Source organism: Carlito syrichta, unplaced genomic scaffold, assembly GCF_000164805.1.
Source record: "Carlito syrichta isolate Samal-C Ts95f unplaced genomic scaffold, Tarsius_syrichta-2.0.1 Scaffold307755, whole genome shotgun sequence".
Taxonomy (NCBI): Eukaryota; Metazoa; Chordata; class Mammalia; order Primates; family Tarsiidae; genus Carlito; species Carlito syrichta.
This window is the reverse complement of record NW_007251851.1, coordinates 259,130-275,370: the sequence shown is the minus strand read 5'-3', so window position 1 is coordinate 275,370 and position 16,241 is coordinate 259,130. Positions and strand designations below refer to the sequence as shown.

At 44.5% G+C, this 16,241-nt stretch overlaps 1 protein-coding gene across 1 annotated transcript in view; it reads right to left on the bottom strand.

Moving 5' to 3' along the window:
• Window positions 1–16,241, bottom strand: part of SNX30 (sorting nexin family member 30) — an 84,361-nt gene that overhangs the window by 15,204 nt on the left and 52,916 nt on the right. The window contains exon 8 of the mRNA XM_021715817.1: window positions 3,189–3,275. Within this exon, the coding sequence (XP_021571492.1) occupies window positions 3,189–3,275 (87 nt within the window). The remainder of the gene's footprint in view (window positions 1–3,188; window positions 3,276–16,241) is intronic.

Below are 16,241 nucleotides of genomic sequence, written 5' to 3'. Positions count from 1 at the left end.
CCTACTCTGGTAAGAATTCCAGTGGCCAAGAGGATGAGCTGTGTGGGTACGTGGTGCTCTACGAAGGTGATGAACAGTAGCAGCAGGAAGATTTCAACAACCACCGGGAATGGAGAGAATAGTCACTCAGATCAACAAGAACAAGAAGCCGGGAGCCTCAGCAACTCGGCTGGGTGGTATCGGGGAGCCAAAGACAGTTTTTTCCTTGCTCAGGACTGCGGAGGCTGGTGTGAGCTGCCAGAAGCCAGAAGACCAGGGCACAATTAAGACTAATTCAGCCTGTTATTCACAACTTCAGCTCCTGACTTTGGAAAGGAATGTATCCCATACGAGGCTAAACATATTCAATGACAAAACCGGCCTCTGAGGAAGCATGTATTCAGTGCTGAGTATATACATGTGCTGACATCTATTTAAGTGACAGCTTTAAGACGCAGGAGCCTCAGTTCCCAAAGTAGGCCAGTAGCAGAACTTGCTGGTTCTCCTTCTCTCTCCTAGTCAGAAAAAGTGACTTCTAATTTTTTTCAATATTTAATTGGCAAAGATGATTTGATTTATGTATACACTGTATAATAACTGCCACATACTGATTAATGAGCATATCCCTCACCACCCATACTGTACATAAGTTAGCCAGGGCTTGTTCATCTTTTAACTGACAGTTTGTACCTTCTGAACAACATTTCCCCATTTCCCCAGACCCCAAACCTTGGTAACCACCACTCTACTCTCTGTTTCTATGACTTCAACTTTGTTAGATTCCACATCAATGAGATCATGCAGTATTTGTCTTTCTGTAAAGTAACTTCTATCTTTATATTTGGGGACTAAATTGTTAGAAGAAAACTTTTTATTTATTTTTATTTTATTACTGTTATTTTTTGAGTTGGGGTCTTACTCTGTTGTCCAGGCTAGAAGGCAGTGGCATAATCATGGCTCACCGCAGCCTTGACCTCCTAGACTCAGGAGATTCTTCCACCTACACGTGCACAGCACCATGCTTGGCTAAAGTTTTTATTTTTTTGTAGAGATGAGGTCTTGCTATGTTGCCTAGGCTGGTCTGGAGCTCCTGGGCTCAAGCAATCCTCCCACCTCAGCCTCCCCAAGTGCTGGGATTATGGTGTGACCTACCATGCCTGGCTAGAAACTTTTAAAATAGTGTATATAAAAATAAGTCATCCCTTTAAATGAGACTGAGACTCAACAGACAGCACCATGTTCCAGAATGTCACAGGGTCAGCTGAGAGCTATTCGCTGAGACCAGCAACTGGCAGGTAGAGGGTAGCTGTGCACACATGGCTGCATTTCTGTCATTGCCTTCCTTATGGCACACAGGATGGAAGAAGGCTGACAGCTTGTAGTAAGAGGAATGAGAGGGAGGGTCCTAGCTGCACCACTGGGTCAAACACCAGAGTCCCAATCCTTATCATCTGACTTCATGCTTTGGTAACACAAATCACCATGGGAGTAGCTCAAGTCAACACAGCAAACATGTACAGGACATAGAGACATTTGGCATCAAACAGGCTAGGCAATTTACTGAGTTGCTTTGTGTCTCATTTCCTCACCCATGAAATGGGACAAAAACAATGCCTTCCCTCTGGGCTTCAGATGACAACTGCGGTGATCCTGTGAAGCAATTCATATTTAAAATGCTCTATACAAAGCCAAGATGTGCCATTTCTGAGGTGTGAGTTTCAAATGCTCAAAGCTGGTTCCTGTCCAGGTATGTCTCAGCAAGGCCACAGTGGCAGCAAGAACCAAGGCAAGGGAAGGGAAAAAAAACCTAGTGACTCTGATGTCAACCTATTTATCTGAAACTCGGGTCCCTGCTATTATCTTAATAAACTTCCCTACCCCCACTCATTCTCTGAAAACAAATACACCTTCCAATTACAAACAAAAAAGCAGCAGAGTAATATAATGGTGAGTACAAGATTCTAAAGTCAGGCTGCAGGGTATAATCCTAGCTCTACCAGTGACTGGCTGTGAGATACTTGGCCTTGGCTTGCTCATCTCTGTCTCTTTTTTTTGAGTCAGAGTCTCACTCTGTCACCCAGGCTGGAGTGCAGTGGCACACTCACGGTCACCCCAGGCTCGACCTGCTGGGCTCAGGCGATCCTTCCGCCTCAGCCTTCCAAGTAGCTGGAACTATAGGCACTTGCTACCATGCCCAGCTAATTTTTTTATTTAGTGTAGAGATGAGGTCTCACCAAGTTGTCCAGGCTGTTCTCGAACCTGTGGGCTCAGGCAACCCACTTGCCTTGTTCTCCCAAGGTGCTAGGATAACAGGCTGAGCCACCAAGCCTGGCCAATACCATTTTATATAAGTGACTTCTTTATTTTTATATAAGGGGCATTTACAGATTGTGGTGTCCACAGGGGTCCTGGAACCATTGCCCCTCCAGCCTGGGCGACGCCAACTCAAAAAAAAAAAATGATGTCATATTTGCACATAACCTATGTACATCCTCCCACATACTCCCATATACATCTATACTCCCATATACATATCATCTCTAGAGCACTTGTAATATCAAATACAATGTAAATATGATGTAGTTGTTATACAGGTTGAGCATCCCCAATTTAAAACCCAAACTGCTCCAAAATCTGATATTTTTTTAAAAGACAGGGTATCCCTACATTGTTTAGGCCAGAGTGCAGCAACTATTCACAGGCATGATCATAGTGCTCCACATGAAACTCTCCACACAAGTTTGACAACATTCATCTCACGTGTTCGATGTGATGTGTTCAACTGGTTCTGCAGCAATGTCTAATTGCTACAGAAGTTTCCAAGTACTCACTCTCGGCTTCTGCACTTTTCCCATCACGGATCACACAGTTTGTGAACTGGTCTGTGAGTCACACTTTGAGAGCACTGGTCTAGGCGGTTCTTTCCCTCTCTCTGCAGTGCCATCTATGATGCCAAGGAATTGCCAATCAATGGCAAAACTGGAAGTCTTTTTTTTAAAAAAACCAAGGAAACAGCAGAAAATTCAACCCAATGTTGCCCATTAGGAACTCTCAAAAATAAGACAGGAAAGGGAGCAAAAAGATAATAACATCAACATAGCACAGTTGGCACTGACCACCCTCAGTCACACAGATCTAGAGACAAGAATTTACTTAGCACCAGCAGGGAGATTACAGCTTTGCAGCCCTTGCCAGGTGGCTTCCCTGACCTTGGGGCGGTCTTCCTTTCTCAGAGCCACAGCTTCCAGTTTGGCTTCATACTCTGCTTGAACTTGATCCCTCTTCTTCAGTACGCTCTGTGGAGGCAGAGAGGAGAAGCATGAAACACAGATCCACAAAGGCACCTCCCAGCCCCAGGTAATCGCTTTTTTCCCCAGGCCTCCCCCAATCATGGCACGCCCGGGCCCAGGCATGTGTTCCTAGGACAGTCTGGCCACAGTACAGACTCTGGAGAAAGCAGAGGGAAAGGGGGGAAGAAAGAAACTCTCTCCTGATGCTGAAGGCGAAAGAATTCTAGGGAAGGGCAAGTGGAGAAGTGGTGCCCATCCATCACCCTCTGATGGGAGGATTCTCAGCTTCACCATGTGTGGAAAGGCATCAGCTGTGAGGAAATGTGGAGCACTGTGGGCTACAATGCAGGACATTCTCTGAACTCTTTTTTTTGAGTCAGAGTCTCACTCTGTCGCCCAGACTGTAGTGGCCGCTCCCAGCCACCGCAGCCTCGACCTGCTGAGCTCCGGCGATCCTTCCGCCTCAGCCTTCCAAGTAGCTGGAACTACAGGCACGCGCTACCACGCCCGGCTAATTTTTTATTTATTGTAGAGATGAGGTCTCGCCAGGTTGCCCAGGCGGATCTCGAACCCGCAGGCTCAGGCAATCCACTCACCTCAGCCTCCCAAAGCGCAGGATTACAGGCTGAGCCACCAGAACTCTTAACAGAAAAGTCTATGCCAACGCTTCACTCTAATTAAGTCGCCCCCTGGTGGACTAATCTGTTTACCGATCCATTAGCAACTTACCCATCCACTACTCAGGTCCAGGTATATAAAGAGCAAAGAGATACACTCCCCACCTGAAGGGTTCAGTCTGGGAGAGGTACAGACACAGTATGAGGCTGTATGCACCAAAAGAGCCATGTATGTACAAGTCCAGAATTGCTAGAACCACACAGCCAGTCTGCCAGAGTGCATGGTAAATGGGCCCAAAGAGAGCCAGCCCTGGATGGGACTATAGCAAGGAAAGCCAGTCATAAAGGGTGCAAACTTTGAGACACGTACTCTCTCTGGTCCACGCCAGTACACAGTCAGCACCTGAGTGTGGTGCCTCTTTAAATCTGGCACAGGGCTCACCTCCCTTGCTTCACTTAGTCCTGGCTTTGCTGCTATGATCCCACCAAGCAAAATGGAAAATCATGAACTAGACATTCTAGAAGAGTATGTTTAAACGGTTTCTTTTTTCCCTGTTTTTGTAGAATCACAAATGGCAAACTGAGAGTCATAAGCACTTACTTTTCCACTAACTCAAAGGTCACAGATTGCTGTGTAAATTTCTAATCATGCACTTTCCCCATTGTGACCTTCCAGCAGTGCGTGGAGTCAGGGCAGAAAGGAGTTACTCTTTGGCTATATGGTGGGTGCTAAAAGGTGTGCTAAAAGGTGACAAGCAACTAGAACAGTTGAGAGAGCTCTGGAGTGAACCTTCTAATGGAATGTGTCAATGCGAGGAAGCTTAAGTCTTCCCCTGAAGTAAGAATTCATTTTAGAAGTGTTTTATTATGAAAAGAACATGAAGTAAAAACTGCAATAATTTTTCATCATTTGCCACTCATTTGTCTCCTGAGTGCTCTGACATTCTCTTCCCACACTCATTTATCTTTGAGCAGGAATATTTACAGTGTTGTTCAGTAAAACTTTCTGCTGTGATGGAAACATTCTATAATCTGCATGAAACGACATAACATGGAGTTAATATGCTCAAAAAGCAGCCACTATGACACTGCCTAGTTGTCATATTTTTCTAATAGTTCACTTTAATTTACCCTCTAATCCATTATCCAAGGACAGAACCAGTTTCTCAGAGGTAGCTATTGGTAATTGCTTAAATCTGGCACAGGGCTCACCTCCCTTGCTTCACTTAGTCCTGGCTTTGCTGCTATGATCCCACCAAGCAAAATGGAAAATCATGAACTAGACATTCTAGAAGAGTATGTTACAACCCCCTTCCCCAGTTTGTTCCATAAACAAGTTAACCTAATTGGCTCTTCATGACACATGGCAACCTCATCAACATGGCAACTGTCATGTGACTAACCCACCCATCTGCCTGCTGTCCATCACCTGACGTCAGTACCTGTGTGTGCCTGCCCTCCGTGTTGACATGGTGCAGACCACCTCCCAATCACCTTAACAACCTTCCCCTCGTCAAGGGAAAGTTTAAAAGGATTCAATTTCGAGTAGCCAGCCCCCATTGCTTTACTAGGCCCTGGTGTGATCATGTGCTCCTTGAGCTATGGCCACCCACCATGTTTCCTAAGCTTTGGCCCCCTCTCCTACCTTGGAGATGTGAATCTCCTCTCTAACTTACTTTCTAGCCATTGCTTTGTTAAACTCTGATATATCCACGTGGCTCTTTGAGCTACGGTCACCATGTTTCCTAGCTTTGACCCCCTCCCCTACCTTGGGGATGTGAATCAATCAATTTCTGATTTACTTTCTAAATAAACTATATTTTCCAATCTAACTTCTGTGCAATTCTTTGCATCTTTCATGCGGCACCGGATTGTACAACCCCATTCCAGCGGGTCTGACTTAACATTTTGGAGGCCCTGCTGGGATATATGTCTTTCTTTTTTTTTTTTTTTTAAATATATTTTTAATTTTAAAATCGTGGGGTACAGTTAAGGGTTAGGTATACATATATGCATCGTTCAAGCACCCTTGTTGATAAGGGGTGTCCCCCCGGGATATATTTCTTTTTCTTTTTTTTGAGTTGGAGTCTCACTCTGTCACCCAGATTGGAGTGCAGTAGCTGCTCCCGACCACTGCAGCCTCGACCTGCTGGGCTCCGGCGATCCTTCCGCCTCAGCCTTCCAAGTAGCTGGAACTACAGGCGCGCGCTACCATGCCCGGCTCACGGGATATATTTCTTAACCTAACATTTCCGGAGGTCCCACCGAGATCCCCCTACTGGGAGATTTTGGTAACCTAACACCACACTAAGGCAAGCACCACTACTTCCACATGCCTTTTGAGCACCTGAAATATTGCCAGTAGGACTGAGGAACTAAGTTTACATTTTTATTTAACTTTACTACGTTGAATTTAAACAACAGCCACATTTGGCTAGTGGCTACTATATCGGATGACATAAATCTATAAGTGAAAAAAAAATTAGGGCTTCTTTCTGTAGTTCATAGAGTCCAGAAAATAATCCAGATCTTCTGGTCTGGTACCAGGAGTAGTAAAAATCACAACCTCTGCCCAAGAAAAAAAAAACACATAACTGCTGTCCATGGATATGCAAATGTGGTTCCCCAAGGAGTGATGGAAAAGCAGAGGCGGAGTCAACTGGAATTCTGATCACTGATATGCATTTCCAGAACACCTCACATCTTACTGGAAAAAATATATGTATCCAGACTAGCACTTCTAGGAATGAGGATGAGCTGTCCCAGTGACATGCATCCTGTTGGTGTTGCAAGATCCTCTTAACCAACGTGATTAAAACAATGCCTCAGGAAACCATCAGCAGAGTGGGAAGGTCTCTGTCCCTTGTCTTGCTCCAGGGAGCTCTGCTGAGGTTGCCAAGGACCTTGGGGAAGGGAAGGGGAGGAGAGATGCATCAGCCCCACTCAGCTAACACATCCTAAAAGAATCTCTTTTCCCCACCCCCAAAACAGGCAAGGGAGCCTGCAGATCCAGCCATACCCTGCCCTCCAGTTAGCCTGGGCCTGCTGTGGCCCAGAAAAGAGGTAGGGCCTCTGTCTCCTCAGCCACTGCTCCCCACAGCCTCTCCTGGCACAGCCAGAATGCCACCCTCTCGTGCAGGCTCACTGGAGAACAGAGGGCTCACAACAACCCTATAGTGGTGAAAGGGCATCATCTTTATTTCACAAACAAGAAGACCAAAGGACAGTGGCAGAAGCTGTTCGAGGCCACACGGCTGGTTACTAGCACAGCGGTGACTCATTCAGGCTGTTCCTGCTACATTCCAGTTTATGGTTTCACAGTCAGAATGCTATCCAACCATGCTAAGGGTTAGGAAATGTGTTCTGAATCGAGACAAATGGTTGGAGATCACTGTTCTTGTTGGGACTTTTGTACACTGTTGGTGATGGTCTGAGAGCACTGTTCTCCCAGTCCAGTTTCTGTTGGTAAAACTGCTCAAACCAGCCCATGACTCTTAGATGGGCCCTGAGCCTACAGAAGGGTACAGGAATCAACAGACCCAGTCAACGACCATCACTCAGTGACAAGCAGAAGACAGACAGTCACCAACCGCGCTCTCACAGAACCGTGTAGGCCTCTCTGATTCCAATGGCTATGACTAATCAAAAATGCAGGTGCATGGGGACACTCTCCTCCTTACCCTCCGCATTACCTGCCCTCCTCTCTCAGCATCTTCACCGCGTTTCTGCCCTGCCTTCAAGCATCTTCGTTCATCTCTTCAGACGCAGGATACAGCAGAGAACGAAATACACACAACCCCTGCCCCCCCATGGAACATACATTCTAGAGGGGCAGCAGGCAATAAACACGGAAACATACAACACATAGGCAGCTCTAGGTGTTAAGGAGGAAAAACAAAACAGGAGAGGAATACATGAAGTGCCAAGGGCATGGGGAGGACGAAACGGCACACAGGGTGTCCAAGGAGGGCCTCACACGCAGAATGGGACTGTTCATTAAAAGCATAAAATAATTTTTCCTGGACATTATTTTTTTTAAACATAGAGCATTTCACCATGATTTCAAGTGGCCCTAATAATCTGGAGCTTTACTGCATTTCTTTCGCAATGAAGAGAAAGCAAATGACTCAGTCTGGCAAATAAACTGCAAGAAAAAGTAGATTAAGAGGGTTTTTAAAAAAATATTTTGCGTTTTTTTTTTAAACTTCTAATTTTTTTATTTTAAAGATGTGGGGTACAATCAGGGTTACAAACAAATATTTTAAAAACATATCAATCAATGAGCAAATCTTATTTGGATCCCGATTTGAGGGGGAAAACTATAAAAATTGTGTCTGAGACAACAGGGGAAGTGTGAACACAAACTGAATATTTAAACATAATAAGGATTGGGCACAGTGGCTCATGCCTACAATACCAGCACTTTGGGAGGCTGAAACGAGAGGATTGCTTGAGCCAGGAGTTCAAGGCCAGCCTGGGCAACATAGTGAGACCTCATCTTTACAAAAAAAAATCAAAAACGTAGCTGGGTGTGGCAGTGTGCCACAGCTATTCTCTCAGGAGACTGAGGTGGAAGGATCATCTGAGCCAGGGAGGTCAAGGATGTGGTGAGCAGTGATCCTGCCACTGCCACTGCCCTCCAGCCGGGGTGACAGAATAAGACCCCAACTCAAAAATAATAATAAACATAATAAAAAATAAGGTAGTTCTTAAAAAAAAAAGGTGAAGAATGCTTGTATTTTAGACATATATATACTAACTGTTTTTGTAGGAAATAATATGCTGCCTGGGCTTTGCTTTAAAATAATCCAGGAATGGGGGCTGGAAGCAGGGTCACAGTAAAGACAGAACCAGATGGGTCATGAGCGGTAACTAGTGAAGCTGACTGGGGTACATGTGAGTTTGTTAGATTTTCATTCTACTTTGGGACAAGTTTGATTTTTCCTATAATAAAAAGGATAAATAAGAGAAACATAATACTCATCATTGAAATGTTTATAACAAACCAATAACAGTTATTAAGAGGTCTGTAGTTAAGAGAAACACAATACTGATCATTGAAATGTTTATAACAAACCAATAACAGTCATTAAGAGGTCTGTAGTTATATCACCCATGAAAAATATTCATTGCAAACAGCCTTTATCCTACAATGACAAAACTGTCTGGAAGAGTTAGACCACAGATCCATTCTGTGGTTTGGCTCTCAACATCTGCTCCGGATTTTTTCCCAAGAAAGTACCACAATGGCCAGTATCTACAGGAAAGCTCCACATCCCTTCCCCACCCCCAGAACTCATGCTCATGTCCTTCCCTGATGAAGCTGCAGACTCACAATTGGGGAAGGAAGGGAAGGGGGGGGAGGGAGAGGCAGAAAAGGAGCCCCAGTGCCAAAGGTCAGCAGCTACCAAAAAGCCTCCTCAAGTCTGGAGAGTCTTTAAGATTCAAAGCTTTATGGAGAGGGACATTAGGATGCAGAGTTTGGGAGGTATACCAGAGCAGCAGAAACAGCGCAGCCACACACACAGAACTGCATGTTCGGGTATGCCAGGAACCCACAGTCCAAAAAACCCAAGAGGAATTCAGATAGATAATGGGAGTTTAGTCATAAAGAAATCGGTTCAAATGAGAATAAAAACAAAACACTCAACGTAGCCCTGTGGCTTGTTTTAGGATAGTCCTCTAGGAGAGCACTCTTCCCCTCTTTTCAAAAAAAATTTATTTTATTTTTTATTATAAAGATGTAGAGTAAGCCGGGCTCAGTGGCTCAGCCTGTAATCCCGCGCCTTTGGGAGGCTGAGGTGAGTGGATTGCCTGAGCCCGCGGGTTCGAGACCCGCCTGGGCAGCGAGACCTCATCTCTACAATAAATCAAAAAAAATCAGCCGGGCATGGTAGTGCATGCCTGTAATTCCGGCTACTTGGAAGGCTGAGGTGGAAGGATCGCCGGAGCCCAGCAGGTCGAGGCTGCGGTGGCCGGGAGCGGCCACTGCACTCCAGTCTGGGTAACAGAGTGAGACTCCAACTCAAAAAAAAAAAAAGATGTAGAGTACAATTCGGGGTTAGGTATACAAACACTGATTATGTAGGTACGCTTGTTGATGGGGTATGCCCCTCCCTCCCCTGGCAGTTTCCCTCAACTGCCAATCCCACCACCTAGGAGAGCACCTTTTTTCTGCAAGCAGGAGAATGAGTCTGACTTAGTCCTGATGATAATTGCAATTTCTGGGTAAATGACTCAGTTCAGGTTTCCCCTTTCAACATGTTCCTTTTACACATTAACTCTATGGAGACCAGGACCACCAGCGAGCTAAAGGCTTCATGGCAGTGTTAGTAATACTGAAGCCACACATTTCCCCTTGACTTTAAAAGATACTTGTTAGCCGGGCTCGGTGGCTCAGCCTGTAATCCCAGCACTTTGGGAGGCTGAGGTGAGTGGATTGCCTGAGCCCACGGGTTTGAGACCCACCTGGGCAACTTGGTAAGACCTCATCTCTACAGTAAAATAAAAAATTAGCTGGGCATGGTAGCGCACGCCTGTAGTTCCAGCTACTTGGAAGGTTGAAGTGGAGGGATCGCCGGCGCCCAGCAGGTAGAGGCTGCGGTGGCCGGGAGCGGCCACTGCATTCCAGTCTGGGTGACAGAGTGAGACTCCAACTCAAAAAAAAACAACAAAAAAAAGATACTTGTTATACAAAATTTGGAAAACAAAGAAAAGTGTAAAGGGAGGAGCCGTTCATAAGCTGTTCATAATCTCATCTCTGGCACAACCAGGGACACATTACATCTTTACGTCTGGTCTTTTTTCCTGAATGATTTCTTTGATGCTTCCCCCACTTTTGCTTCCTCTTTCTGTACTTCTGTTATTTGGATGTTGGACCTTATGCTTTAAACATCTAATTTTCATCTAATCTCTCCAGTTCATTTTATTTCATTTTACATGTGATTTCCCTAACTTTTTCCTCTAACTCTTCTGATTATTTTTCATTCCTATCATGACTTTCATTTCCAAGAATTTTTTGTTTTACCTCTGAATTTTAAAAATTCTTGTTTTATGATTGTGATCTCTTCTTTTTGGATGATATTAATATTTTTTTCTGGGCCGGGCGCAGTGGCTCAAGCCTGTAATCCCAGTACTTTGGGAAGCCAAAGTGAGAGGATTGAGTCCAGGGGTTCGAGACCAGCCTGGGCAACTTGGTGAGACCTCGTCTCTACGATAAATCAAAAAATTAGCCGGGCATAGTGGTACGTGCCTATAGTTCCAGCTACTTGAAAGGTTGAGGCGGAAGAATTGCCTGAGCCCAGCAGGTTGAGGCTATAGTGGCCGTGAGCATGCCACTGCATTCCAGCCCAGGCAACAGTGAGACTCTGATTCAGTAATAATAATAATAATAAATAATAACTTTTCTGGAAATTTTCTTCTTTCAATAATGTTTCATTCAATGTACTTTTTTGTGTGCTTACTTCTGATATTCATATGAGAATCTTCCCTTGCATATTTGGTGGCCCTTGTCTGACTACTTATCTAAAAGGGAAACACCAAAGCAGCTGCCTGCAAGCTCTCTGTACAGAGGGCTTGTTGGCAGTTCTCTATAGGAGACTCCTTTCATTGAGAGACCACCCCTCACCATTATTAGTATCCTTGGGTGTCTTCTCTTTGCCCATTCAGATTTTCTAGAAAATACTCTTCTCATCCTTGCGTGGAATATCTAAGGATGACAGCCAAGCAGGAGATGACGACTAAGGTCTCAATATCAGCAGCCTTTTACTGAACATCCTCAAGTACACCTAGAGTCTCTTGGCCTAGAAACCCTCTAATTTTATTCCTTTCCAGTTCTTCCAGAATAGAGAAGAAACAGTTGCCTCTTTGTGAGGAGGGGGAGAGAATCAGAAGCTCTAACTAATTTTAAACAGACTCCTGACATTTTCTTCTCAGCTCCACCTCTCCTCAGTCCCAGCGGGGCCAGGTGCTGCCAATTCTGGACAGCTTTTCGGGAAGGTGCACAAAGTAAACCAGGTGACTTCTCAGTTTTTTCCCCAGAGTCATCTTCAAAATCAGCTTTTCTGAATAATTTAGATTATTTATCACATCTCTATTTGCTTTCTATTTCCCCAAATTGTATTGCTATTGTGTCCTTGCCTGTTACTCTTTGTTTTTGTGGGCTTATACCTTATTTTTAAAAGTCCTTCTAGAGTCATTTTGGTGAGGTTTCATAAAGAAAAGGAAGTTTAAATACAGACTTGGGAGCCGGGCTCGGTGGCTCAGCCTGTAATCCCACGCCTTTGGGAGGCTGAGGTGAGTGGATTGCCTGAGCCCGCGGGTTCGAGACCCGCCTGGGCAGCGAGACCTCATCTCTACAATAAATCAGAAATCAGCTGGGTGTGGCAGTGCACGCCTGTAGTTCCAGCTACTCAGAAAGCTGAGGCGGAAGGATCACTGGAGCCCAGTGGGTCGAGGCTGCGGTGGCCGGGAACAGCCACTGCACTCCAGTCTGGGTGACGGAGTGAAACTCCAACTCAAAAAATAAATAAATAAATAAATAAATACAGACTTGGTCTGCCATTGCTAGGAATCTCAGAGTTTTAATTTTAGTATTTTTCTAACACTAATCTTTAAGATCATCATGTACATTTCACATCCTGCTTCTTCATGCTTTTGGTTTAATTGCAAAAAAGTAGCCCCTCGGTCTATACTCACTTTTGTTCAGGAAAGGAGAAATTTTTACCCTGACAACTCAATTTTCCAGAAAAATCTTCATTTCAGTTTTTGAAAGGCACTGGAAATCACCAGCCTAAAGCATAAACTGGGCATGTCCCTGTAGCAGCTTGACTCATTGTCACCACCTTATGGCCCCTGAGGGAAAAAGATGGGCAGGCTGGAGAAACCATCTCACAATGAAATTGGCCTTTGAAAAGAACCGCTCCAGTTCTTGAAGGTATCTTCAACCCAAAAACAAAGTTTGTCTTTAAACCAAAACTTCTGCATCTAAATCTCACACCTCTAACCACAATCACTAATGACATCCATATTATTAAACCCAACAGTCACTCTCTATCTTGCCCCTCCTCCCTAAAACATTTCTCTTGACTTCACTGAGGCAATCCTCTACTTTTTTTCCTTTGCACCAACCATTCCTTTGCAGGCTCCTTTGCTACTTGTTCTTTCTCTTAATTAGGCCACTAAATATGAGGGGGACCCGAAAAAGGTCAAAATTATCTTTTTTTTTCTTTTTTTGAAGGCAGGCCCCTTGTAATACAGGCTTCCCCCGAAAGTGTTCTAGGAACCCATCACCCATCAGCATCAGGGTACCAGCTAGCATTGTTGTGAGAGGCTGTGATCGGCTTAAGTGAATTTTTTTTGGGTGGGGGGAGATTCTTTCAATGCATTTGCCCATTTCATGACGGGTGATTTATGAGTGCACCTGCCCACACCTGGCTGAGTGTTCAGCAGTTTTCTATCATGACCTCATGCTCTGCCCTCCCTATTCACCCAATCTCACCCCAAGTGACTTTTTTTGTTTCCCTGGATTTAAAAAGTCCTCAAAGGGAAACATTTTGCCGATGTGGAAGAGGTGAAACAAAAAAACGACAGAAGCATAAAAGGCATCAAAATTGACAAGTTCAAAAATTGTTTTGAGTAGTGGAAAAAAGCCTCGATAAGTATGTTGCATCAAATGGAGAGTACTTTGAAGGTGACTGAACTTGAAACATGTAAGAATAAGTACACAATTTTTTATAAATAAATTCTGGAGACTTTTGGGGGGCCCCTTTGTACTGCCATGCCTCAGGTGCAGGCCTAGACTCTCTACTCACCTTGGTCTCATCTCCCCTGATGATCTCCCTCAATCTCAAAGATTTAAACGCCATCCATATACAAATCACACCCAAATTTTTATTATTCCTCTAAACTCATGACCAACTGCCATGACATCTCCGCTTGATAACTACAGGCATTTTGAACTCAACACAGCCCAAGCCACTTATTTCCAGCTGTTCAATCTGCGCTTTCCTAGACCCTCCCCCTCCCCACTCCAAATAAATAGTACCGCCATTCACTCAGTCGCTAAAGCCAAAATTCCCAGTCCTTCTCTTTCTCGCTCATATGACTACAGCAGCAAGTCCAGTCAGCCCTTCATCCAAAATATACCCCAAATCCATCCAAGCACCACCACTTAGTTATCTGCCCTCGGCCCCGTGACAGCCTCCTGAATGGTCGCCCTAACTTCCACTCTCATTCTCTCCAATGCATTCTCAATCCTGTAGCACTAGTTGTCATCTTAAAATAAAAATCACATCCTGTCATTCCCCTGCATAAACCAAATGGTTTCCCTTCTGTGCCTCAGAATAAAATCCAGACTCTTACCAAACATGGCCTCTAAGATGGTACTATATGGCCGGGCCCCTACCTCTCTTTGGCCTTACCTCCCACCACTTGCTATCTTGCTCAGTGGGATCTACTCACACTGGCCTTTCTGATCCCCAAATACACCATGCTTCTTTTGGCTTTAGAAACTTTGTCCTGGCTGTTCCCTCTAACTAAAATACTCCATCCTCTGATCCTGGCTCAGCTCACTCCTGTATGCCACTCAAGCCTCCAGCCACAGTCACTCACACCACATGGCTCTCTCTTATAACTCACTCTTACTTTGGAGACTCATCACACCTCAGTCACTCACCAAGACCCCTGAGATAAGCATGCTTGTTGACATAGATAAATCTATGTCTTAAAAATAACAAGATGCATGGCATGCAATAATTACATATTTGTAACTGTTCTGCAGTCACCATATGGTCAAATTCCATTAAATATTTGCTCATCACCTTCTCTGGAATAGTTATATATTTGTAAATATTCTACATTCACCAAATTGTCAAATTCCATTAAATATTTGCTGATCACCTTCTGTTGATAAGGCAGTGTGGGAAATAAGATGTTCCTGCCCAGACTCTCCAAAATAAAGCTTCTCCAACTCTTGGCCTGGTCACAATGATGCCAGTACTCAAAAGGCACTGCCAGAAATGTGGCAAGGACTCGAATATGCTCTTTCTCAGCCCATCACTACCTCCATTACGAATTTTACACACACATAGTCTATAGAATGTGAAATCCCATCTAAGGGCTCGCATGTAGATGCCTACAGCATGTTTAACTTGAATCCTGGGCCTAAGGGTAACCTCTTTCTTAGGTATTATGTGCTGTGTCTCCATGTGCCCTTGCAATACTTGCTTTCAACCATCATTCTAGTACAAGCTGTTCTCACTGTTCACTGCTTAAAATATCACCATTCCATTTGTTCCATGCAGCCTGATAATGACTCCACTTCTATGCTTTCTCTTTACTTCCAAAGGGAACAGAATGTACCCAGCCACAACCGTACTTCAGGAGATACAATTTGAAGCCGGGCGCAGTAGCTCACACCTGTAATCTCAGCACTTTGGGAGGCGAGAGGATTGCCTGAGCCCACAGGTTCGAGGCCAGTCTGGGCAACATGATGAGACTCATCTCTGCAATAAATCAAAAAATTAACTGGGCATGGTGATACATGCCTATAGTTCCAGCTTAGAAGGCTGAAGTGGAAGGATCACCCGAACCCGGCAGGTGGAGGCACCGATGGTTATGAGTGTGCCACTGCACGAGAGAGATACAATTTGAGACTTTAAAAGTCAGATCTTTACTAGTTTTTCTCCTGAGAAATAGTAAACACATAGCTACAAGGTAACCAGTCATGAGGGGGTACAGTCTGTGGCCATGGAATGTTAAAAATATTTATCTGCGGGGTCCGTTTCTTCATTTCAGAAATCAGCAAATTAGGCAAGATCAGTCCAAAGGCCTTTTCAAATTCAGAGAGGGACCCCAACTGCAGCCCCATCAGGAGAGGGCTTTGATGAGCCCCTTCCAGTGATCGATTGGCCCTCCACCATTTCAAGTTCCTAAGGTACAGAACACTGACTCCAAGTGATGAGGACAAATGCTCATAACTGGATTCACTCAAGGCCATGATAAACGGAGAAGACCTACAAAACACCATCACACCAATAACTCCCACCACAACGAAGCCAGGATTTTCTTGGCTCTGAGGTTCAGTCAGTTGTTAATGAAGAACATGTCACAGCCAGGCCTTTGGCAAGTCCTCTGTTGCATGTTTAGCTTTCATGCTGAATAGCAAAGTCTGACCCATTTATATTTCAAAAATCAGAAAGCTATTCTGGAAATGGAATTATATGACTCTCTCAGAAGAATAAAATACATGGGGTGGGGGGACAATGCCAAAAAAAAAAAAAAAAAAAAAGAAGAAAAAGTATACATTTTTTTTTTTTTAGTTGGAGTTTCACTCTGTCACCCAGACTGGAGTGCA